The sequence below is a fragment of the Macaca nemestrina genome, chromosome 1 (genome assembly GCF_043159975.1).
Source record: "Macaca nemestrina isolate mMacNem1 chromosome 1, mMacNem.hap1, whole genome shotgun sequence".
Taxonomy (NCBI): Eukaryota; Metazoa; Chordata; class Mammalia; order Primates; family Cercopithecidae; genus Macaca; species Macaca nemestrina.
Window position 1 is genome coordinate 11,501,669 of NC_092125.1, and position 27,577 is coordinate 11,529,245.

Sequence of the window (27,577 nt, forward strand, 5' to 3'; positions counted from 1 at the left end):
TGTATATCCAACTCAATTCAAATCCTAGTTAATAATTCAAATGACTTCTCAAAGTCCAACCATTGAAATCATCAGCAAGGGTTCAAAAGCTTTCTTAACTGGGACAGTGGAGAAAATGGGTCTATCTGCCCAGTGAATAATCAGATTTTCCTAAACGCAACATGAATCATGAGGATCTACAGATTCTCTTTATCTATATAGGGAAACATAAATCTTAGGGACACATAAGCTTGGGCCAGGTACAGATTTAAAGTCATTGATTAAGTGTCTCTCAGATTTATGTTTTAAAATGTTTTCATGAAAAAAGCTTCAACTATTAAAAAATCACATGGAATAAAATTATCCTAATAAGGTAGACATATCTGGTGAAAAAGAAATAATTAAAGGTATAAATTCATAAAATCTAAGTAATAAAAATGGCATACACCTTGCTGACAAACTATAATAGATAACTGAATCATAAATCAGACCAACCTATTTTTTCCATATTTGATTATTATTTTGTCTTATTTTTAAGAGTTTTGTCTATGGCTCATTAACTGAGAAGAAATCCAATGAATTTTCTTTCAGAAATACTAGAGAAATTGAATATAGTACCCAAAAACATAGAATACCAAACAATAACATTTAAGAACAAACAAGATTGGAGATAGTAAACTGAAACAGCTCATTAAAAATCACTATCGGACAATATGATAAATATCAAGTTTTAGCTTCATATTTCAAAGCACTGCACATGTTTCTGTGTTACCTGCTCTTTCTCGTGAAGACTTGGTATTGTAGATGGAGTAAATATTATGTTTGTCCAGATGAGTTTCCAAAAATGCTACAGGAAAGGCACCAGCAAATGCAGCAAGACATTCTCCTAATGCAGAACGTTGCCTGTAAGTAGAAAATGCTTATGTTTTAATGTCTTCCAAGTGAGTAACTAAAAAAGTCATATTACAATTAGCAAGTTTGACCTAAAAGGAATAATATTCCTATGAATTAACTTCCGAATCCAGTTTCTGCATTGCTAAACATCATGTGCGTTCAATAGCAATATCCTTATCATTTGAAAAAAAGCTAAACTATCTATTAGCAAAAAATTATCTGTCAACTTTTTTCCTCATATCTGATTGGACTAGTCCTTTTATTTCATTAATTCACTTTAAAATTCTGTTTCAATTAGTGATTCTCAGACTGATTCTGATAATCTGTGTTGGTATTCCAGAAATATCAATGTTTCTTTTGGATGACTTATGTTAAAATATCTAGATTTTTAGATATTTTAGAAAAAGTTCCACTGTAACTTTTCCTAATATCTATTTTTATCAAAATGTCTTTTCCTTACCTTTGAAATTTTATTTTTTTTGTTTTCCCCAATCACTTTATAATTGTAAAATTAATTGCACAAAAAAGACTTAAAAACCAAGCCACCAAAAACCAAAACATTGTTCAGAACCTAAAAAAATGACCTCGAATTTTGTCCAGATAAATACATACGCAAAAACAACAATGACAAAAACAAAAGCAACAGCAGTAAGAAGGAATTAGAGGGTTTGAAAAAGCAGATATTAAAATACTTTTAAAAAATACTAACAATTCAGGCTATATGATACTGATTTATTCATAAAAAATCAAATAATAGAACAGAATAGAAATTCTAAATGTAATCCAGTAAATATATTACTCTATGTGATGGTTTATTTTACATCAGGGAATAAAATAAATATTTAATAAATGATTACTTTACACATGGTTGATGATTTTTAAAAATTTTAAGTTGAATCCTACATAATACCCAAGAGAAATAAAATTCAGATATATTTCTAGCAAATTCCCTTCTTATCTCAGAGATAATTGTTCCAGACATTCTCTGCTTTCCTCGAGCTTTCCACATGTCTTTTCTCAGCCATTGTCTGGCTTAGGACTCAAGTCATTCTTCATTGAGGAAATAGAAGCTACTAGACACAGACCTACCTGATATAGCTTCTACCTATTTTCTGTTGCATAGAGAAAAGTTATAAGCTTCGAAAGTCGCCTTCTAAAAGATACATTCTTGACTACCTTGTTCTGTAAATTGTCTGATTATTCATAGGACAAACTATCCCTCGCCACTATAATATTTATCAGTTTGCTTGTCTGTTTTGGTTTGGTTTCCTCCACCAGAAATAAAACCTATGAGAGTAGAGAAGTATCTTGTTTATTTCTGTATCCCAGCATCTGGCATTTAATAAATATTTAGGACACAAACAATAGGATTAAAAAGTTAAATATAAGGAACTGGAAGCATGTAAAGTCTAGGAGAATAAATGTTTGAAATTCTAACTGCTAAATGTGTAGTCTAAATTTATCGGAATCATAAAACTAAGGGGAAGAAACATACATGAAATAACTGATAGATTTGATTATGTCAAAATTACATAAAATTTGATTATATAAAAATTCAACATTACCATGTCATAAAATGCTATCTGCATACAGTTTTAATATATAAACACTATAAAGGTAAAAAAAATGCTAAAACTCACAAAAACAGGAGAAACAATAGGCAAGAGGTTAATCATTTCAATAAACAAAAGCATTATTACAAATCAGCATGACGATACATTAATAGAAAAATAGATGCAAGATGAGAAAAGCTAATTCATAAAATAAAGAAACACAAATGGCAAGGTAAACATGAAAAAAATAGCAAGTAGATAGTAATCAGGAAAGTGCATTTGAAAATATAAATAGGAATCCTATATTTTAATGATCACATACACAAGCATGAAAAAGAAAAAAAGATAATCTGAGTAAGGAACAAGTGAGGAAGTTAGCATTCACTTCTAAAACTTGAGAATGTAAATGGAATCAATTTTCTGAAAACATAGTGAAATGAGTACTGTAATCCTGTAATACAGGCATACCCTTTAACCTACAATTCTAAATTCTGAGAATATAGCTAAGGGAAATAAGTATAAAAATACAATGGAATCTAGGAACATAGATCTAGCATTATACATATATTAGTGAAAAACAGAAAACAGCCAACATGTCAAAAATAAAGTCACATATCAATAAATTATACTTAATATCGTTCATAACCATAAAATAATATGAAAAATTGAGTTTACTTAAGATGAAGGTAAAAAATTTAAAATGTTCAGAGTAAACTCAATTATGTTTCTCCATTGATCTCATTTTCTATTTTTATGTACAACTGTCATCCCATTTTAATTATTGTAGCTTTATAGGTTTTAATATTTGGTAGCCCAAATGAGTACCTGTTCATTACTCTTTTATTCCCCTGCAAATTCTATTGGCTAGTCTCATGGGTTTATTCTTTGAAATAAACTTTTGAATGATTTTGTGAAGTTGGATAAAAAGCAAATTTCTGTTTGAAATTGTATTATAATTACAGATTAATTTGGGGAGACCTTATATCTATTCATAATTAAATCTTCTATCAGAAAATGTTTTTATTTATTCTGGCCTTTTAAAAAAAAGTCCCTGTTTTTCTTCTCTGGTTCACAGAAATTTCTTACTAAAGTTACCAGTGATCTCTTTATTTTAAATTTACCGGGGATACCTTTTCTTATGTTACCTATTCACATCATTTAACACTGCAAATCACTCCGTCCTGAAACTTGAGAACATGAGAAAATAAAACTAAGTTTAATAACTGCTCATATTCATGTTTACTTTGAATTTCTGATATATAATGAGAAACTGTACTAGCAGGTGCTTTCATAAGACTCAAACACTCTAAGTTGAAACTTCATATTAAGTATAGTCTTTACCATTAGTGTTTTACTTTCTTTTTATAACTCCATTGTCCTCTATTATATCAATTCTTATTTTGTTTAAAGATTGTCTAATTACTTCCAAGGAATTTCATAGGTCAATCCGGTTTAGTTTATAACCTGGAAACAGGTTATGAAATGAAGAGTCTTGAAATAAAGAGTTATAAAACTTGAAGCAGCAATTAATACAAAATTAAACTTTAAAAATTCTTACCTCTCCACATAAATACTCTTGCTGGTTCCCAAAGCATATAAGCTAGTCAGAATTCTATAACAAGACACCTGGACATCTTCCACTAAGGAAAAAGAGAATCTCACTTGAAAGAAAAACCCACTTGTTTATACATTGTCCTGAGAAAGTTTAAGCTATATATTATTAAGTTTAGGCTATATACTATTCATCCATAAAAAACAATGAAATCATGTCTTTTGCAGCAACATGGATGGAACTGGGGGTTGTTATCTTAAGTGAAACAAGCCAGGCACATAAAGTCAAATATCACATTCCTCACTTATAAGTGGGTACTAAACCATGTGTACACATGGACATAGAGAGGAGAATAATAGACAAGACTCAGAAGAGTGAGGGGGCAGGAGGGGGTGGATGATGAGAAATTACTTAATGGGCACAACGTTCATTATTTGGGTGATGGATACCCTAAAAGTCCAGACAACTGTCCTTGTAACCCATACATTTATACAAATAAAAATAACTGAACAAAAGGCACATCTAAGTATGCTTTTTTTTTTTTTTTTGAGAGAGAGAGAGAGTCTTGCTCTGTCACCCAGGCTGGAGTGCAGTGGCAATATTGGCTCACTGCAACCTCCACCTCCTGGGTTCAAGTGATTCTCTTGTCTCAGCCTCCCGAGTAGCTGGGATTACAGGTGCGCACCATCATGCCCAGCTAAGTTTGTGTTTTTAGTAGAGACAGGGTTTTGCCATATTGGCCAGGCTGGTCTCGAACTCCTGACCTCAGGTGATCCACCCACCTCAGCCTCCCAAAGTGCTGGGAATACAGGCATGAGCCACTGCGCCCAGACTAAGCATGCTTTCTTAAAACAAAATTTAAAATAAACATTCTGCCACTGGTAGTTGTGGCATCCACTAAGTAACAGCAGTTTTTGCACAGATGTGCCCATCAACTGAGGAATGTAAAATGCATGAGTCTGAGTTGGTGATGCTGCTCAACAAAGGCTCATGTCCTGAGCAGGACAGTGGGGAGTTGAAGCAGCTCATGTGCTATTTTTTCCACATAATCTTGGGCATTCTGTGTATATTTTTATTAACTACCAAATGCCAGCCCCAAACAGAGGATTAAAGCTTCCCTAAAAACTGTCAGAAACCTCTAAACAGGATACTGAGACATTCTAAAAGAACAATTATTTAAACACAGACTTTGTCAATTACTTAGACACAGTCTTCACATTACTATGTTGCCAAGCTTGGAGAAACAATCTGCACTGACTCAGAAATAATTTGAAAACATTTAATGTTGCATGTTATATGGTCCAACTGCATTAAAACATTTACGTGAAAAGAGGCAAAATGTGGAAATAGTGATCGTTTGGAAACTTTACTTCAACAATGTGGAAGTCATTTTCTATAACCAGTACCTTACTGGTCTTCTCTGTGGGTGCATGTAATTCAGAGATCTATTTCTGTAAGAATGCTGTCTATCGCTCAAATGTCAACCTATAACATTTTGCAATAAAAAAGGCATTTTAACATGGAAACTGTTTTCGTAATCCAGATGTGGCTATTACTGTTTTTGATTGTACTAGAGGGTATTTTGATTTTTTTTAAAAAAACTCCAAGATATAAATTTACATACATATGAGGTCTTCTCCGAACTGATGCTGGCCAATATGTTCAAATAATGACGACAGCATTGGAAGCAGGGCCACTGTGGTGTAATTGATAATCTGAGTAACCCCTTTGGGCTGGTTTCGGGTGTGAGTGAACTGGCCCTGCTTGAGGTTTTCCATGGTCTTCTCCAGATCCTCCGCGGCATTGTCCAGAAAAGCTCTGAGTGCACTTTTAACACTCTCCAGGCCAGTCTTCATCACTGTCCTAGAAAGTAAATAAAGGAGGACTCGTATCTTCCAACAGGAACAAATGAAATATAAATGAAATGTGGTTCTCCTATGATGTTTATTTCTCCATTACTCTACCCACCTGGTAACTAACTTTTAAAATCAACTCGAAAACAAGTTTTTTCAATAACATGAAGTTACAGCAGCACTGCTCTGTAAATTATCTTTTCCAAATACCTTCATAGTCAATTTATGAAAACCTTGCTGCAAAAGTCTGTGCTAACGCTGTATGTTTGTCATTAATGGCCTCCAATTTAACAAAACACAGTTTCTGAGTGAGGATAGTTAATCCCAAATCCAACAAAACGGAATGTTTCCTGAGGCGATGGGTAGAGGAAAAAAACATTTCATGCCAGCTAAACCAACTCAACAAATGATACAGAATGTTTGTGTTTTAAGGTGTAGCAATCAAGTCTTTTCTAAAGAAGCCGCTGAAGGCTGAACTTCATACCCTAATGCCACAATTTCTAGTAGGAAGTGAGGGTCTGTAATGGTGTCTCCTTTTTGCATTTATTATAGAAAAGATCTTAAATGAAATCTTAAACACAAGAATGGATAATCAAAGAGTATTGTGGAATGTTCTCTTTAGGAGACATTTATAAACTTTTATTTAGATTTATCCTAGATATAAACTAAATGTATGGCTTAAAGGCTGAATCAATCGCGCTAAATGAATTGATTTTATATTTGGTCAACATGCTAGATTTCTGGTGAAGTTGACAGGGCAGAGTAGAAAGCACACAGATGGGAATTTGTCTGCCTACACACTTAGTATGCAATCTTAAACATCACTTTATTCATCTGTAAAATGAGAATAAAACTCTGTTTCCTAAAAAGCCAAATGTTATTATGAACGTTAAGCACAAATATCATGCCTGGTAGCTAATAAGATCTCCAGAATTGTCAGATTACCATTTTTTTCCTGCATGATATATTACCAATTCAACCCTCCTTTATGGTCCTAGCTGCTACAGAAATTACTTGAGATTAAATAATAATCTATATACGATCATAAAAATAAGCTGCCATTGTATTAATTTTGAAAAGCTTTTCTTTTCACCTACACTAAAGACTTCATTACAAATCCAAAGAATGAAATCAAGACTCTGGGTCCTTCTTAACATTCTTAAATATATACATGTATCATTATTATAGTAATTTATTTAAGTAAAAATGTATCCATTTACCTTGCATCCAGAGTCTGACCCAAAATATGAAGACAGTTGACAATTGATGTTGCATCATTGCCTGAAGAGGAAACAAAATGCCGTATAAATTGCCCTGAGAATTTCTCAATGTTCTTCTTTTCTACCAATATTTGTGCTAGAAAAATTAGTCAATGACACAACTCAACAGCAATAACTTAATTTAAAAGATTTTGTAAAAATCAAGTTTGAAATCATGCAGTTTTTCTGCTTAAAAGTGGTTATGCAAATGTAAGTAGAAAAGCAATAAAGCATGTCTCATCAAATAGCTGACATGCCCGAGAAGCATTCAAAAGCATTGCACCAGGCTAAAAGAGTTTTAACCAAGGTTTTCAATAACCCTCTCTGCCTCCCATCTCACTGGATTTTTCAGTCTTATTGGTTACAAACTTTTAAAGTCAGCTCATATCCTTTATGAAATGAGGTGGGCTTAAAGTTTAAAATTTTTAATTCCATTTTAATTGCACCAAGTATTTCCGCTTTCTTATTTTATTCCACTGCATTAAGATGAATTAACTTGCCTGAATTCAATTGCATGAAGGTAAATTAATTTCCTTGAATGTTATTGGTCTTTGGCAAAAACCAAAAAGCACCAAACCATCATGTAAAAAAAAAAAAAAATCAGAGGCTAAAGAAGTTAAATAATACTCCTATGAGATTTTGAGATGGTAGTAACTCCTCTTGAAAGTAATATAAAATTCACTCATTTTGATTGGCATATTTTACCAGGAAGTACAGAAATGTGAGTGATAAAAGCATTACATACACTTTTCTTTGTAATGGTGATATAGAAAGCAAATAAAATGATGAATTCAAGGTAACAAAATAATTTGACCACTTACAATACAGTTTGACATGATCAGTTCCTCATTTTACACACACACACACACAATCATCTCCTGGGTGTTGAGATTGACAAATATTATTTGAATATTTGAATGTAAGTTTTTGTAATACTGGTATATGTTATATTATTTATACAAAAAAGTAACCTAAAATGAATGACCTAAGTACACACTGAAATTAACAATTGTATTAGAACATAGGCAAACCAGTTTAGTGATATGATACAAATAAGAAAAAATAAGCTATTTATTACTGAGATTCTGAGTTTTTATAAAAATATTCCCTCATCTTGTGCTTCAAGTCTCAGAATTCCTGGTAATAATGAAGACAAAATGAGCAGAAAGGTAGGATTTGTTATTTCCCTGTCCATTGGTAGATGCCAGCTCTGGGCCTTCTCCTGGAACCCTTAGATGTATTCGTTTGATGATTAATTCATTTAACAAATAAAGATTAAAACCAGGCACTCTCAAATTTCCAGTAATAAACAAAATAGTCCTCGTGGTACTAGCATTTTAAAGGGGGATATAGATAATGAATCAGTAAGCAAACAACAACAACAACAAAATATTTAGCAAAATATCAGCATATAACACAATAGCAGGCCACAGTTAAATACATGTATAAAATATATTTGTTATATATAAAAATAGATTATATAAATATATAATAAACATATAATATATAAGTACATAAATAAATTATATATAACATATATATTATATATAAATATAAAATATAAAGTACATACATATACATATAGGTGGGAGATGTCAGGTTCTAGACATCTATAGTACAATATAAAATATAAAGTACATTACATATTTGTTACAAATATATATATTCCAAATATATATATATTTGTTCCATATATATATATTTGTTCCATTTATATATATTTTTGTTCCATATATATATATATTTGTTCCATATATATATAAAATATCAGAAACTGGGTAGAATAACAGGGAAAGAGGTCACGAGTCCTTCCTGGAGGCAGCATTTGAGCAGAGGTTGGAATGACATGAAGAAACAAACCATCCATGTATCTGAGAAGGAGACCCAGGTACAGGGAAGAGCACATGCAAAGGCTCTGAGGCAAAAATGAACCTGGTGTTCCAAGCAAGGAGGGTCAAGTGGCTAAGGTGGTCAGAGCAAGAGGAAAGAAGCAGAGTATGAGGTGGGAGATGTCAGGTTCTAGAGCTTCATTAGAGCGAGCCCTTGGATTTTCAGTGCAGTAGGAAGACATTCTTAGGTTCTGAGCAGGATGGGATATGATATGATTTCTATTTTCAAAGAATTCCCTATGTGGGAAATTCTGGCAGAGCAAGAGTGGAAGACAATTAGGGACCTACTGCAGGAACGGAATCAGTTCACTGATGATGCTGAATTCAGAATAGGATATCAGTGGTGAAGAACTTGAGAATATATATTTGAAGGATTTACTTACGGATTGAATGTGAGGTGAGTGGGAAAGCAGTCAAGGATAACTCTAAGGTTTTCTGCCTAAGTAACTGGGTGAAAGGTGGCACCATTGAATGGTATACACAGGAAGAGGCAGACTGTGGGAGGAAAGGGATGGGTGGGGCGGGGGCGGTCCTAACCCTTGCTTTGCGCATATTAAGTGTGATGGGCCTATTAGTAATTCGGGTAAAGATGTAGAATAGGCAATTGATTAAAAGAAAAAAAAATAGTCTTCAGTGCAGGTAAGAGATCTAAGCCAGAGCTATACACTTGGGCATTGTAAACATACATTTAATTCTAAACATCATGGGTCTAAATGAAACCAGCCAGCACGAATATAAGTATAGAAGAAAAAAGGCCCAGGGCCTCCAGTGTTTGGAGGCAGAGAAGATAAGAAAGATGCAGTACAGACGATGGGAAAGAGGAGGCCCATGAGGAAGAAGAGATCCAGTGCAATGTGTATGGGTCCTGTGCCACTATTAATCAACCCCAAATCAGAGAGGCAGGTCCTTCACTTTTCCTAAAACACCCAGTTGTCTGTCCCTTCCAATCTGCTGTCTGTCATTATAGATTGGCAGTGTTTGTACTTGGTACTGAGTTTTCCTGTGCCCTTTCCCATAAGGGGTGGCCGGGGCTCTTTTAAACTTCTATTAATATAAGCTTGAGAGGCTGGGATTTTTGTTTGCTTTGCTCTCTGCACCTAGAATAGTGTGTGACATACAGCAGGGCCTTAAGATACTTGTGGACTGGCTTTGGGATGTAAGAAGAGTAGGAAACAGCACCAATAGCCAGACAAATTCTGTGGGTTGACTGAAACTGTGTATTGGGAATATGAAATTTCTGTGATGCTAAAGGAATAAACTATAAACTCCACACATTTTTACATTTTGGTAGGCTCCTTTTAGATGCAGTACAACTTTAAATAGAAATACCTCTATGTGAAAATGGGAAAGGGACTCTAAGAATGTAGAAAAAGTAGAGTCTTCAATATTTTAATTTGTAGACCAGGCAAAAGCGTCAATCCCATTAGCATATGTAAGAAGCCTAAAATAATGAGTAGTCTTGAAGAGGTAAAGCATGTGGTAAGGCTTTTCAATAAAATAACGACTGAAATATTGTCCTTCTTAAAGCTATCCAGATCACCATAATCAGAAATGTCAATCATGGTTCCAAGGAAGAACAGGGAGGGCCAGTAGAGTTTTCTAAGATGATAAAACTTTAAGGTGGCAACAAGACTTTTATGTACTTAAGTTTACATAATTGCTTCATTGCTCTGGGTGGTGTAAAAACCAAAAGATTGATAACTTTGCAACTCACAGTATTCCAAGGACCCAGCTATTTCCCTTGTCCTCAGATACACACCTCTCATCACCTCTAAGCACTTAGGGAAACACTGACAGATTGCCTCTTTGTCCTTAAGATTGTGTATTTATATCAGTGCATTAAGGTGTATGTAAAAATAAAAAGTACATAATTAAAATAACAACTTACACCTGAGTCTAATAACAATGGAGACAACACTGGGTTTTAAAAAACATTATGAGAACTCTCATATATGACTCTCTAAATAATAAAAACAACAAATTACATAATATAAATATAAATAATTTTTGCATATTAATCCCACATTGTTTTTTAAAATAAAGTTTCTATAACTCAGGAATTCTCAGTGTTAAATTTGACATATATGGCAGTTCTGTCTTATAATCTGATAAACTGAGAATTCAGAGAATGTTGACTTCTCTCTCTTCTGGAAACAGTGATAGCAGTCATTCTACTTTTTATTTTTCTCTACTTTTCTAATATTACATTCTTTTCTCCGAAGAAATGATCAATCTTGGCATAACTTTATTAATAATGTGAAATGCCACTATGCCAGAACTTATAAATTTCTCTCACAATTATGAGAGAATAGAGAGAAATTGAAGAGTGTCAATGACTTTGTTATTTCTAAAGCCTGTGATATTGAACAGAGTAAAATTATTGGTTCCCTAATTTGGTGAGGAGTTTCAGTCAAACTGAGGATACATTTTGAATAACTACATAGTCTACTCATTTTTCAAAGCCAGGAAATTGTCCTATAGTGCTATGTTCAACTGAAAGAATTATCTGTATCGCTCTAATACTATGTTGCTCTAATACTATGTATACTTTATTACTTTCATTATAGGCATCTAATTGCAATATTTCTGAACTTCTCTAAAAAGTAGGATTTTTTACAGTATACATAATAAGTTAAATCTAGGGAAGAGTTGTTCTTGCCATGCATATTGTCATAGTCCTACAGAATTTTTAAATTAGAGAAACATCTCAGTGATTCTCCAGTTACAAAGAACAAGGATAAGAAAATAGTTACACAATGTGCATGATTGGACTATTACATTCTCAACTTAATGGCACACTGAATCCTCAAATAGGCTTCTATCCCCAGTGATTCCGAGTACTTTAAGTAATTTTTCTTTTATTGTATGTGTCCTACCAAACACAAGTACAATCTGAGCCTTGTTAGAGATAATACAAACATATTAATTTTCTAATATAATAACTTCTGAGATAAGACAGCAATCATCATATAAATACATCAGTGTTTTTTGGAGAGATATTAGAAGTATCAACATGAACTTAATCTACTAATTTATTGATTAGGGAGAAATAAGAGTTGATAGAATCCATTCTATTACTTTACTTAGTATCTACTTTTAAAACTCTCCCAAACATAACATTAAGATTTAGGCACTGGTATAAGTTAGGCATACTCACCTAGAAAAAAACTGAATATTTTAACAACAGCTACTGCTTCATGTTAAACACATAATAATATTTATCTTGATTAATACTCCTGTAGCTAATATTGGAGTTGCATTAATGATGTTATATATCGGGTTCTAGGTCAACCCAGAAGTGTTGCAATACTATGCTCCTTGTATTACAAAATGCTGGCTTTTTGTAATAACATCAGATATTCCCAGATGTACCTATGTCATTAATTCAGAAATTCTCCACTAACTCTGAGGACTGTCCAGGTCATTCAATGTCTCACGAGGATGTTAAAAAGGCACCAGAAAACTGGAAATAAACTGGCCTATAAGTGATAAATATTTTGTGCCAGCCTTTTCAAATAGTTCCTGGAACTGAAAGGATCATTGTTGGTTGAGTTTCATGATCTTATTATTTTAAGGGTCATTAATTATGTGTTATTTTCTTTTCACTGTAAGTGGCCTAAGTACTTCCATGGACCTCTTAAGGAATAAGAGAAAAAAACAAAAACAAAACATGATTCTCACCAATTGTAGGATAATTAGGTACCACATTTTTCTTAATAATCTCTTAAGCAAAATAAACAAAGAAAGCCGTGTCATTTGTGAATGTAAGAAAATTTCCAAGTTCTTAGCACTTATCTCATAATAAGTGTCTGCATACTTATCTATCTTCTCTATTAGACTGTAGGCTTCTGGAAGGCCGGATCTGGTTGGCTTATTCATTCATTCATTCATTCATTCATTCATTCATTCATCATATATTCCTAAAATATCCACTGTGTGCCAGACTCCCTGCCAGGCACTGAGAATGCAACAGTAAGACCTCACAGAGCTGAGAGCTTTTGCGAGTGAGACGTTAATCCGGTAAGCACACCATCAGTGATATGGAGGAAAAGTACACGGCACCAGAGACTGTTATAACAGCAGAAGGGAGTACTACCAGGGAGGTCAGGGAAGCCTTTCCTGAGAGAGTAATATTTGGATTGAAGTTTGAAGGATGGATAGTTTGTTATGAGTGTGAAGGATTGAGGATATGAGTGTGATGTGTGAGGGTCCTTTAGTCAGGCGATAATTACAGCATGTGCAAAAACCCTGGGCAGAAAGGAATGTAACACATTCAAGAGGCGGAGAGAAGGCCAAGGAAGCTGAAGCAGCATAGGGAGCAGGAGAGACTAGGCTGGGACATGAGGATGGAGTGGCCCATGGGGAATGGAGGGTGAAACACTAACGTGGCTAGGTTAAGAAATGTGCTTTCTATCCTAAAGGCACGGGAAGCCACTGAATATGCAGGAGTGTGATCAGAGAAGCGTGTTATGAGAAGATTCGATAAGATCATCGTGGAACACAGTTGAGAGAGGCAGGAGGGGACTCAGAGAGAATGGTCAGTATGCTCCTGCAATAGTACAAGTGAAAGATGTTTGCATATTGTCTGGGTTCCGGAGTGGAAAGAGAAATAAATCTTCATTTTCCTATCCTCACATCTTGAGTGAATGCCTTTCACATGGCAGACATACAATACATGTTTATTGAATGAATGCATAAAATGAATATCATTAAGGCATTCGATTTATTTTCACAGGTAAAAAGAAAGCTGTTAAGGAGTGCTGATAAGCACTGCCTGTGCCGCCCTCACTATTACTGTTGGACTCTTAGTTATCAGATGCTGCTTCCTCTAAAAATGATTGAAAGATTCTAACAGACTGTAATAGAAGGGCTGATGTATCCTCTAACTGCCTTGAAAATAGTAATCAGAATTTCTAGGTAGCAAAAGTCAGGGGAAACTCTGGGAATAAAAGCACTATTTCTTTAGTCAACATTGGGTCCTTGAAAATGGCCAATGATAAGGATATCAGTTGTCAACCTGCCTATGTCCTATTTATGTCCTACCTGGATTTCCAAAATTCGTTATGTGCAGCAACTTACAATCACTACCAAGCTTTTCAGAATTCAAACAGGGAAGTCTATATTTAAACAAGATGCTATTTTCTTTCTTTTTCATTCCATAAATTATTCTAATTGATTCATCAGAATTCTGTGGGTAATATGGCTTGTCTTCCTTTTTAAAAACCTTAATTTTTTAAACATAAAATAAAATGGTTCAAATGCCTCAAAAATAATAGATGAGGCATAAAAACACTATTATCTTAATTCCTGAATAGTGTCCCTCAATGCAGAAGAAATATTTTAAAGTAGATAACAGATAAACAAAAAATATAAAAGCCCAAGTTTTAAGAATCCTCATTTCATATGTCAGAAAAATATTTCAACCACAGGTGAAGTTTGGAGATATAATTACAATATGGCAGCCAACCTAGAATAAATATTTCATTACCCATCAAACTCTGCTCACCCAATTACTACCACTAGAACAAGTATTTTGCTCTTCATTTATTTTAATGCTCCTGTCTTGTCTCCAGTTTCTGACATATTCAAGGTTAACGTGTATCTTTCTACATCCTTACCTTCACTGATCATCACAAAACTCAAGTATTTTCTTGTTAACCTCAACTTTCAATTCTGTCTTAATTTACTCTTAGGTTTAGGTCACGAAAAAATCTTTAAATCAAGATAGTACAGGAAATACAAGATAGTACTGGGAATATGTGAAGCTTAAATGCTTAAGACTTAAAGATTCGGCCGGCGTGGTGGCTCACGCTTGTAATCCCATTGATAATCAATGTATTTCCTGCCAGGATGCAAGAAAATGATAAAGGTAGAGTGAAAAAAGAGATTAATATGACCATATTCAAACAAGTACTGCATATATGCTACTGGATCTCTCTGTTTGGAAAAATCCACATTGGCATAGCCGATAAATCAAAAAGTAAATAGTTGAGTTATAACACTTCTGATTCATTCTGGAAACAGGTGGATTTTAAAGGCTTTACTGTGTTTATTTTTGTGTGTGTGGTATGCAGTGTTGGCTCACTGCAACCTCTGCCCCCCAGGCTCAAGTGATCCTCCCACCCCAGCCTCCTGAGTAGCTGGGACCAAAGGTGTGTGCCACCACGCATGGCTAATTTTTTGTATTCTTAATTGAAATGGGGTCTCACCATGTTACCCAGGCTGGTCTTGAACTCCTGAGCTCAAGCGATCTGTCCACCTTGGCTTCCCAAAGTGCTGGGATTCCAGGTGTGAGCCACTGCACCTGGCCCTGTGTGTGTATTTTAAATGGCCAAGTCTCCTAGTTTAGTATGTAATTCATGTCAATAAAGTATAATAAGCTTTAGATAAATTAACAAAATCTAATAATTATAATAATACTAGAAACACCTTATATGTGAAAACTATAAGGTTACACTTTACATGGCACTTCAACTGAATTATTTCACACAAAATCGATCTCTAAGTTTATTAGGTATTTTAGCCCACTTTAACAATGGAAAAAATGCAGGTTCAGAGAATTTAAGTCCCTTGTGCAAATCATTCAGCTTGTTAAGTTAGAAAAATAGGACTTACAGCAAGGTTTTCTGATTCCAAGCCTGCTATTCTCTCTAGGATGTCATGTTAGCATCTACAACCCATAATATGTGAAGTTTAAATACTATACCAATACCCATAATACGTGAAGATTAAATGCTTAAGTCTTAAAGATTTGACTGGGCATGGTGGCTCACACCTGTAATCCCAGCACTTTGGGAAGCTGAGGTGGGCAGATCACCTGAGGTCAGGAGTTTGAGACCAGCCTAGGCAACATGGTGAAATCCTGTTTCTATGAAAAATACAAAAAATTAGCCATGCGTGGTGGTGTGCGCCTGTAATCCCAGCTACTCGGGGGCTGAGGCAGGAGAATTGCTTGAACCCAGAGGCAGAGGCTGCAGTGAGCTGAGATCACACCACTGCATTCCAGCTTGGTGGGCAACAAGAGCGAAACTTCATCTCATAAAAAACAAAAAAAGACCTAAAGATTCTAATAGTTTGGCAAGTGTGTACTAGAGTATGTTTGATTAATAAAGGCTTCTTGAAATTTATATTTTTATAGGCAAATATCAAAGCAAATTTGAAATAATAACATACACTTTAATAAAACAAAAATGTGTAAAAATATGCTTTGAGATGTAAAAAAACACATACCAATTCTCCAATAATTTCCCCTTAAAAATAAAAATAATAGTATTAAAAGGCTAAGGGATGAAACGACAATGTCTAATTGAAATACTAGGACCACATGGGGAAGGAATTAATGTTAAGGTCTAGTTTTTCCCCCCTAACAAGCATGACAAACTGTATTACACATTTATCTTCAATGATCAAAATTAAATGATATATTTAACAAAAATGGAATTTCAAGAACAGCTGAAACGAATCCATAGAACAGAGTCTACAGAGAGTTCCTTTGGAGATGGTTATAATTTGAAAAATGGCACAAGGGAGGCTCCTGGGCATGTTGGAAATGTCCCATGTCTTGGCCTGAGCCATGATGAAACGGTTGTATATGCATATACATTTTCATCAAGTTGTTCTTTTTATTTGCTTGTATTAGAGACACGGTTTTGCTCTGTTTCCTAGAATAGAGTACAATGGTATGATCATAACTCACTGCTGCCTCAAATTCCTGGACTCAGTGATCCTTCCATGTCAGTGTCCTGTGTAGCCAAGACTATAGGCGTGTGCCACTGCACCTGGCTAATTAATTTTTTTTTCCTTTTTGTAGATGCAAGGTCTTACTATGTTGCCCCAGCTGGTCTTGAACTCCTGTCCTCAAGTGATTCTCTCACCACAACATCCCAAAGTGCTGGGATACAAGCATAAGCCACCACACCTCGCCAATATGTTCTTAGGATTTTGTACTTCATGTATGGAATACCTCAAAAAAAATTTTTTAAAGGAAATTATAGTGAGGTATAACAGGAAAAGAAGACTAAACAATAAGCAGGAAGTTAGAAATAGCACCAAAGAAAATATTATTAGGCTCATTAATAAGACCGCAAAAGGGCAGCTGATACGTATAATTAGCTAGTACTTGCTGCAGACAAATGGAGAATATTTGAATCCATTGTTATTCTGAGAAGGTTAAAGAGTATATGAAAATCCTGCCTGAATAAGCCCATGAAAATTTTTCTCTGTTGAAGAGAAGTGAAACAAAAGTCAGTGAACTAGAAATTATTCTAAAGATAACTGCCCCACTGATTTTTAAATAACTGAAATATTAATGTTAAAAACTCAGGCAATTTTAATGAAATATAAATTTTCACTACTATATTTAAGAGCATCAAATATTGGATATAATACTAGAAACCAAATATAGCAATAACCTACTATATCCAGAAACTATTATTTCTCAAAAAATGTAATGTGAAGAACTTATTTGTGCATATGTGTATATATGTATATATATACACACACACACACATATATATACACACCCATTCCTCAGTTCAACTGTGACTTTGTAGAAATGACTTAATTTTTTTAATCCTTAGCTTTTCCTGTAAAGAGAATTGAACTTATAATACCTCTAGCGATACATTCAATGTTTCATTACTAAAATCACCCCAACACTGTCTCAAAACCTAGAGAGCAAAGGGCTCACATTTTCTTTGGCAGTTTATAAAATCAGATGCAGGAAAGTGTGAAACACAAATTCCACCAGCCACTAGAGATTCTAAAGCCCCACGGCAGGGAAAATCTGCGGAAAGTGAGTGCCCACCCTGCATGGCTGTCCGGAAGCAGGTGCTCTGGAACATGGACTCCAGCTAGGTGAATTCTCAGAAACAAACAGAAACTGACTCTGGAGTGAGTGGTGCTAGAAAAGCCACTCTTGCCAAGGGAAGCTCCGAAGCTCCTTGGCTTCAGTGTCTTGACTATGACGTTCCAATGTTTGGAATGCAGAAGACATGCAAATCTGTAGTCAAGAGCATTAAAAAACATAAGTGCAGTTTAAAATTCTGATTTATAACAGCTCATTAGTTAATCTATCAGAGGTAACCAAACACAAATCCAAGGGCCTGGCTTTGTTTTGTTTTTACCCCTGAGATAAAATATGGCACAGCCTGCCATTTCCATTCATTTGCTCTTTAATAATAGCCTTTTTATTTTCAGTTATGCTTTGGACTAGTGTAAAAAAGATAAGAGTCCTCAATTTCACCATACATGATGCTATTCATGAGCAACCTCGAGGACCTTATCTTGGCCTGCAACGACCATGCATGCAGCCATGCAAACATGCATCCATGCAACATAGCAGCACACAACACAGTGCAAAAACGGCAAAGAAAACCAAGTGATGGCCATGCTTGTATTTTTTCAAGGGTCTCCTTACCAAATAGTGAAATCCTATGCCTGACAAGAACTCCAAGTTTGCAGAATAGGCTGAAGACAAAAGAAAAACAAAAGAGAAAAGGGAAGGGGGAAGGGAAGGTAGAAAAGACAGGGGGAAATTAAAAAAAAAAAAAAAAAAAAGGAAGAAGAAGAAAGAAAAAAAAAAAAAACAGCTGATATATGAGCCGGAAAAAAGCAACATGATGTCACGCAGAAAGAATCAATTCTCTGAGCAGAATGTGGAGTAAAGGTATTAAAGAAAGAGTCTTTGAGTGCATATCTTTAACAAACATGGTTAAAAAAGCACATATTATAAGAAACCAAAAAAAATTGAAAGCAAAGCTAATTAATATAAAAGCAATCTATATGAACCCCATAAGGATATAACTACTGAAAAACCACAAGGAAAAAATTTGGTTTTATCTGCCCAGATGTACCACTGAAACTCTGGATTTAAAAAATATGTATATATACATATATATATTTTTTTACATTATTTTACAACAGAAGTATGGTGCTTTGGGCATACAATGTTATTTTAAGTTTTAATATGTTTCATTATTTGAAATCTCCTTCTTCTCCAACCTTGATCACACTCCTTACATAAGCATCCAGTGAATTTGAATACAGTAAAGTAGGAACCGAATTTGAGCAACTGATAATCACTCAGAGGAAAGCATTACAGATGTGATAACTTAAAGTCTCTGGATACCAACAAGTTCAGTATATTTCTTATCTGCTCCAGAGAAGGTTCCTGTGTCTTTGAGTCCTTCATGGCAATTAGCAATGAGCCAGTCCAAATAATGGCTGCCCATATTCAGCATTCAGCCTGACAATGCTGGTATCCACTCTCAGATCAGACCCTTGAACCTGGGAGATCCCTGCTATTTGTCCTTTCTTTTCACTGAGCCTCAGCTGGGTGGGATCCTCACAGGTCCTTATTTTGAGAAATACCCTTCACTCATTTCCATGCTATACTCCTATCTACTCATCCCTCAAAACTCAGCTCAGTTTATTCTTAGAATAAACTCATTCAACTGAATAAAACTAAATAAACTCAATAAAATAAGGATGTCAGCATTCTGACATCCAGCCCTCCTGTATGGCTCCCAACCTAGGCTGCAAGAGTTCCATACCCAGATGCTCTCAGGGGCCATTTGCAAATCTCTACCAATACAAGTGACATTATTTTCACATCTACTCACACTCTTCTCAGCTCTCAGATTGCACAGGCTCTACCCAGCCAGCACCTACCCAAAAATATCTAACCTTGAAGATCCATTTGTAGAGTACCACCCACACTCAGCTTGATTTTTCCCAATAATGAGAACAGCTAAGTCCTCCCTGACCATGTTCTCTTGCAAAACTCGGCATTAACAGCTGTGATCAAATGTACAGCTCCCCAGGACTAGGGATAGAGACCAGCCATGGAATACCATGAAAGTGGCTGATCAGTGGCAGGATGGGAAGAGAAGGAAGCAGAGAAGGTAACATTTGTGAGGTTGACCTCTTTTACAGTAAGTTTTGGCCATCACCCCTCACTTCTGTAGCAATGTGGATTCGTGTATTGGTGAAAATTATGTAGGCTATTTTGCAGCTTTTCCAAGAAAATGTTCACCTACAAATGTCTGAGTGAATCTGAGGTTTTGGGGAATTTCTTATCAGAACAAAACATTTTTAAAACAATGATCTATTCAAGCGGCTACTAGACATAAGATTAGACCTGAGGCCCTTGACCTGCATGATTTATCTTTGTGCTATAATTTTAAGACAATAAAACAGGAGAAACTTTGTCCACGTGCCCTTATCTACTGAGCTTTATGACTGACAGCTGTGCATGCTAACTCAGCGAGGGTCTTTTTTTCTAAAGAGAATAATTCAGTTTGGAACGGTATATAAGAGACTGTTTCTACTGAGCTTTACGGCTGACAGCTGTGCGTGCTAACTCAGCCAGGGTCTGCCTTTTTCTAAAGAGAATAATTCAGTTTAGAATATTCTTTGGATCCCTGTATTCAGATCTATTTTAAGTCATGTATTTTACCTATTCCTCTCTAGTATCCAGAGTGAAATATTCTGAGATATTCTTGATGATCCAGAATTTATAATGCTAGGATTAGGTTTCACCCAATTAATCCAAACCTAGGATGTTTTGCTATCATGGCAGACTGCTCTATGTTTCATTTATCAAATTATATGTAATGCCTGAACATCTGTCAGAGAAAAATGACTTGACGATCTCTGCTGATTCCTCACCACATGTGCCACCAGAGAGAAATACAGATATAGAAGACAAGGTCCTCAAAGAGGGCACATCAGAACTCTTTCCCTTCCTGCGCAATCCACTTTTAGGGCATGGTATTCACAGAAACTATAAGGATTAATTATTATAAGCTTTGCCTATACTTTCTCTAAAAAATATTTTCTATCATACTGTTGTCCCCTTTCTCTGCTTCCCCTCATTACCAACATTCTCCAGAATTTATAAGACATCCACTTCTTCAGCATTTACTCATTGTCTTGTACCAAAACACTCCTTTGCAGCTCACCAATGCCCCTAATCAGCAAAGATAGTAACCCTTTGTTTTCTGGAGTTCTGTCAACAGTACTTGGCATTGTTTATTACTTAAATCTTGAAACTCTTACCCTCCTTGGATTTTATTTATAGTATTTTTTTTTTTTTGCTTTCTAATTAATCATTCTTGATGTTCTTCAAAGACCTATTTCTGAAAACCCTGTAAATGTAATAATCCTCCAAACATTGGTATTCAAAATCTTTTGTCTCTTTCTCTACTCTCCTTCAGTTTTATCTACTTTCAGAGCTTCAAGCATTATATATATATGTTTGGATAATCCCCAAATATGTCATTTCTTGCTCTAACCTCTCAATTAACCCCACATGCTAATATTTCCAATCTGCTGGATTTCTCCAGTTGAATGACCTGCGGGTACCTTCTACTCTGATAAATACCTGACCAAATGTAACCTCTTCTTAGAAACTGTTCTTTTTCTGAAATATGTTGTTTCTGTTCATGATACTAACAATATTCCAACTACCCAGAGTTGAAATTTCAGCACCAAGTTGGACCTCTTTCTACTTGCCATTTTACTCATCACCAAGTCATGCTGACTTTCTCTCCTCCCGGTTTCTCACCCCAGCTCCTGTTTACATCCCTTCTATATTCCCAGCACTCTGTAGATGTTTCCACTGACACTCATCACAGCTTCTTGTAGAGTTAGCTCTGTATGTATGTGCCTACTCAGCTGTACTTCTAAATTTATTAAAGTTAGGAACTGTCTTATTGTGTGTATATAGCTTCAGGCCTCAGACAGCATGCCGCACATAGCTGGCATTCAGAGATATCTGCTGAATGAGGCCAGGCGCAGTGGCTCATGCTTGTAATCCCAGCACTTTGGGAGGCCGAGGTGGGCACATCACCTGAGGCCAGGAGTTCACGACCAGCCTGGCCAACATGGTGAAACCGTATCTTTACTAAAAATACAAAAAAAAAAAAAAAAAAAAAAAAGCCGTGCATGGTTGCAGGTGCCTGTAATCCCAGCTACTCAGGAGGCTGAGGCAGGAGAATTGCTTGAACCTGGGAGGCGGAGGTTGCAGTGAGCCAAGATTGTGCCACTGGACTCCAGCCTGGGGGACAGAGTGAGATTCTATCTCAAAAAAGAACAAGAAGAAAAAGACACATCTGCTAAATGGATAGGCGGGCAGCACCACCTATTTGAGGCAGCACTTCCAACACTATAGCCTGGGTTACTGTCTAGGCCTCCAAGTGCCTGCCATGGCCTCCCAACTCTCCCACTCTCATCAATTATACTTTTGCTGCCAGATTGTATTTCCCAGAGGGAAGCTCTGATCATTCTCTCACTTAAAAAGCTTTAACAGCTTCTTAGTGTTAATTAATTAGGTTAAAAAAATTGTGATATAATTTTTAAAAGAAGATTCCTGATTCTGACAGTTAATATCCGTTACCATCTATATAACCTAGCTTTCCCCTAAATTACCAGCTTCTACATTTTATTTATGTAGTTATCTACATTTAGCAAATATTTTCCTTCCTTAATCTCTGACCTACAAATGGTCCAAGATCAACTTTGACTGGCTTGATTTCCATAAATCTCTCACCCCTCTATATCCATCCAAGGTGGTCTTGCTTTACTTTGAATCCCATCGCACTGCCTGGCTTTCTCTTACTAGGGCTATGCTCATATTCATGTATTTAGCTACTGCAAAGTATACTCCAGACATGACAGTACTGACCTTACATACAGTAAGTGCTCAGTATATAATAATTTCTTGTGCCAGGAAGTATCTGAACATCTCATGAAACATTGGTTTTAATTGTGGAAAAGTTAACTCAAACCCACACAACTATTGCTACTCACATCTGTTAAACACTTAAAACCATTATCATAGTGTTTATCATGCGAATGAAGATATGCTTATTTATTCATAATGGCAGGGCCAGTTTTCTACCTATTAAGTTTATACCCTACCAATATTTTTCTATACAAACAAATTAAGTCCTCTTTAAAAGTTGGGTTAATACTATTTAAGCATATATTTTATACTTTATCATGATCATTTTCCAAAAGTGTTAGACACTCATTTCCATCATGTTAATGACTGCACAGCATTTTGTACAGACATGAGCCATCATTTATCACTTCCTTATTCATATTTTCCTCTATGATTTTCTTTCTCTCTGAGGTTAAATTCTAGCTATGTTTGGCACTAACGTACTGTAACAACATAAGTTACTTTTATTATGCACCTCATTTTCTATGTGTTAGAATTTTAAATGGCATATGCTCCTTTTTTTGGGAAATACCAATGGGATAAGCAAAATTTACCAACCCTTTTTCTATTAGTAGAAGTAAAACTGACGATGAAATACAGTCATGCATCGTTTAATGATGGCGATTCAGTCTGAGAAATACATCATTAGGCAATTTCATTGTTATTCCCATAACATAAGTACATCATGGAATGTACTTACACAAACCTAAATGGTATCGCCTATTGCTCCGAGGTTACATACCTGTGCAGCATGTGACTGTACTGAATACTGTAGGCAACTGTAACAAAATGGTATTTGTGTTTCTAAACATATCTAAAAAAATTAGTAGAAATATAGTATTATAATCTTACGGGGCCACTATCATATATGCGGTCCAAAATTAATTGAAACGTTGTTATGTGGTACATGACTATAATTAAAAACATTCTGGTGCAGTGTCATTAGAGAGAGGGGTAGTCTAGGGTCAGTCTAGAGCCCCAAAGGGACATCAACTGAGGCTAGCACAAAATAGCGATGTACCTCTGATTTATTCTATGAGGGATACAGAATTGCCCAAGGAAAACGGGCCAATTTTCTTTTTTGGTGTATAGTTCCATGAAATTTTTCCAGCTTTATAGAGGTATAATTAGCAAATACAAATCATATATATCGAAAACACACAATTGGATGCTTCTATATATGCATAGTATGGGCTCAGTGAATAGTTCTAAGGGTAAGGCTGAAACTGAACGGAGATAATAAAACACAAGACAGGAGAGGAGGAAAATAGCAGAATTTGCATCGATTTATTTGAATTTGTCTCTATTTTCTCTGATTTTATTTTATCTTTATATAACTGAGTGATATCTAGATTAACAACACCCTTGGAGAACAAAGTTCCTATTAAAAAAGGCTAACAGACCCAGGGAGGAGTAGGAGACTTCAACGTGTCCTCAATTTCATGATGTTTAAGGGTAACTTGGTGCCTTGGGATATTCTAGCTACTTGCGTGCACTCACAATCCACAGGGGGATCCTGGCTCAGAGTAGTGGATGTGTGTGCTTATGAAATGACGAGGGAGGAGCTGCTCTCCCTCCCAGTGAAGGTGGGAAGGAAGGCCATGTTCAAGTCGGAAGCGGGGGAAATTCACGTCATGGAAAGTAACTGCATGGCCTCTCTCCATGTGGCAGCAATTTGTGGAAACAAAGCATGCCGCTGGGATGGAGTCCTGCTGTTATTTTAACTATAATCAATTTTATAGGAAAATTCATTTGAAGAAGTTTGAGGACATGTTTTATACTGTTGCAATCCCGTATCACATGACTGGCCACTTACTATTTGGTAAAATAGACAGTAAGTGAAAGAGATGAACTGAAAATTCCACTCCAGCTGCATTCCCCAGTGTTATGCAGTGCAGGAATCTTTTCAGTTCTCCACCCTCTCACGAAGGCTGTATGCAATCTCATCTCACTCTGTCTAATAGGTGGAGACCGTACTGCCTTTCAGCATAGCATTAACGTCAAGTCCGAGGAAAGCCTGTATTTTCTCCAGTGTTCTGCTTCATGCCGTGTATTCACTTTTATAGAAATTTTGTTCCGATACAATCTAAAAACTTGGTATGGCTTTTGGGCAATGTAATATTACAGAAGTAAACTTGCTCCGTAATTGACTCTCGTGTACATTAAATTCTAGCAGAAGTTTGAGTGAAAGGACCTGATCTCCCCAGCTGAATCACAACTGAGTCCATAAAGAACCCTTTGGTTTAAACAGAAATGAGAAAGCATTGATTGCTAAGAGGGGAAACCTTCAGAAATTTTGTAGGTATCTTTACTTCATTTTTCTTCCAACATTGGTCATTATTTTTAAATTAAATATGTATATTTGGGACTTTTTTCTGAACAATAAAGGCTGGCAAAAATATCAGATTTGTGGAAATGTTAAAGAAACTAATGTCAAAAGCACCATTTATCACAAATACTAATATGGTGATGCATGTCCAGCCTCTACATGTAGATTCTGAAATGAGTGATATTTTATCCTTCTATCCAGCATTACACTTAGCAGCAAAATATAAAGAAATTCAACATCTAGAACACATATCTTAACTCGTAAAAACTGTTTTCATCTAGTGTTTGCTTCCATGAAGACATGGACCAGGGAAATGGGCGGATACTCTCCATATAGTCCCACGTCAAGGTCCTCAGGTTCTCTTTGCAAATGCATATACACCTAAGTCATACAACAGTGATTATTTTTATAGCTGTTTACCTAGTCACCATTTCTTTCTCTTTGTTGGAAGCATGTCCTCCAGAGCAGAGAGGTCTGCTTGCTGCAGATAAGAAGTATAAACGATGGTTTTTGAAATACTGATCAATTAAAGGAAGAACGACCTGAAAGAAAGGAAAAGAAGACAGATCTACGTAGTGGAATCTTTCAGGGGATGAATGAGAGCTGAGGCTTTGGAGCAGTCAGAGTTCTGTTCACATGCATCAGGTCTCCTTATGTCCATGCCAGGCAGGTCATAGTATGCCCCTCTTAAATCTCACTCTACCGTCTCGAGTCCATAGTGGGGAAAGCAGAGTGTGGCAGGATGTGACTATGGGGAACAGAGCAAACTTGCAACAGTTTGGAATTATTCTTAATATTTTCTCAAAAGGAAATATTCTCAATGTTTTCATATAATATAGTTCAGTGCCCAACAGACCCCAAAATAATCCATAGCTACCATATGTTGAGTCTCTACTATGTGTGAACATTGCAGCTGATGATAGCAACCCTTCTGTAGGGTAGATGCCATCATCCCTGCCTTATGGGTATTAAATGGAGAGATAGAAATGTGTGACTTACTGAAGGTCACATTACTACTTACTTGCCTACACCATGTTCTTTTAACCTGGCTTTTCTCAAAGTGCACTTTCCATTTCTATGCACGTTTCGTCCTGCTGGCCTTGGGCCCATTCCTCCTCCTCACTCTGTCCACTCGCATCACCTGGCCTTGTACACACCAATTCCTCTGTCCGGCATGCTCTTCTGCACTCCACATCCTACTCACCCTGGTCCTCCTGTAGATCTCAACTCAGTGGTGCTTTGCTAGGTAAGTCTTAGCTGATCTCAACTAGATAAAGTCCCACATTCTGAGTTCTGACAACATCATTTGCAATTTTACATTATACTTGTGGGACTTTGGATTAAAGTCTCTCTTTCCAGGAGCCTATGAGTTATGCAAAAACAATAAACATTTCTGGGTTTGTTTTCCATTATACCCCTTTCCTGGGGTTGGGTCCAGAACTATTAACTGGTCTCTTCTGTTTGCCACTGAATCCCTAGTACTAAGGACTGTGACAGGCCCATGGCAAGAACAAGATTGGCACTACCAGTATGCAAACTCAAGTCTATCTAAATATACTTCTTTTTCCTACCATGCGGTGGAGCACAGTTATATATAACAGGGACATCACCAGTTTTTATTGTTCTTCCTTGACAGTCAGGATATTGTCTGAATTTAGTGACTGGCACATAGTAGGCACTCAATATGGTAAATGAATGAATTATAGACTTAGTAGAAATTAAGCCACATTAAGCATCTGTAAACAGAATCACTAGGGGTGCTGAGTAGATGGGCAACACAAGAATGTATTTTAAAGGGATAATTAGAGGCCGTGAATATAGTATTCTGATAATTGGCTATCAAGTAAGATTACAATCTCACAGAGACCGGAGATACACATATGGATCTATCAATCGAGGAATCGCTAACTGTGTGCACCCCAGGACAAACTTTGGATCTTCAAATGATTGGAACAGACTCTGAGTGCTATATTAAATGGGAAGAAAAGACAATGGAAATGTGTTTTACAGTAAAGAACACAATTTTGAAAACATACTACAAGTCAATATTCATCAATCAAAAAGCATGCTATTTTAGAGTCCACAAAAGTTGTATTTATAGCAAATTATCTGTAATCACTGAATGCAAGTACTTTGAGAGGAAACAGACAGCAGTATTAGGTCTTCAGGCTCACAGCAAGGTGTCCCAAACAGGAAAGCTTACCCAGGGGCATTGTATATTCACGGCAATCCCTGGGCCATACCCTAATGCCTGACCCAGACTAGACACACAGTAAATACTGAGTAAATGAATTAAATCATTTGGAGGCTTTACAACTTTTCATGTCCATCCCTTTTTGACTGAAAAAAGTGATGATTTTTCCGGTGATAGAGCAAATCCCTGATAAATCCTTATGAAACGAAATAAATAATAACAGTGGGATGTCCTTTGTTTATAAACAATCTATCCTCTCTGATCTTCTGTAAAATGAGTAGGAAAAGGTCCCACAATAAAGATTCTATACTAAATGTTCTTATAATGTACCCATTTATGAATTAACTAA

General features: G+C 35.8%; 1 protein-coding gene across 21 annotated transcripts in view; it reads right to left on the minus strand.

Moving 5' to 3' along the window:
* The window catches only part of LOC105474624 (ryanodine receptor 2), a 786,480-nt gene that overhangs the window by 129,772 nt on the left and 629,131 nt on the right, over window positions 1–27,577 (minus strand). For 20 of the 21 annotated variants that reach the window (XM_071073921.1, XM_071073859.1, XM_071073912.1 and 17 more), the window contains 6 exons: window positions 25,455–25,576; window positions 18,398–18,447; window positions 7,052–7,112; window positions 5,603–5,841; window positions 3,985–4,066; window positions 752–882 (listed from right to left, as the gene is read on the minus strand). In XM_071073921.1, the coding sequence (XP_070930022.1) occupies window positions 752–882; window positions 3,985–4,066; window positions 5,603–5,841; window positions 7,052–7,112; window positions 18,398–18,447; window positions 25,455–25,576 (685 nt within the window). The remainder of the gene's footprint in view (window positions 1–751; window positions 883–3,984; window positions 4,067–5,602; window positions 5,842–7,051; window positions 7,113–18,397; window positions 18,448–25,454; window positions 25,577–27,577) is intronic. The other variant, XM_071073917.1, reaches the window with a different exon arrangement.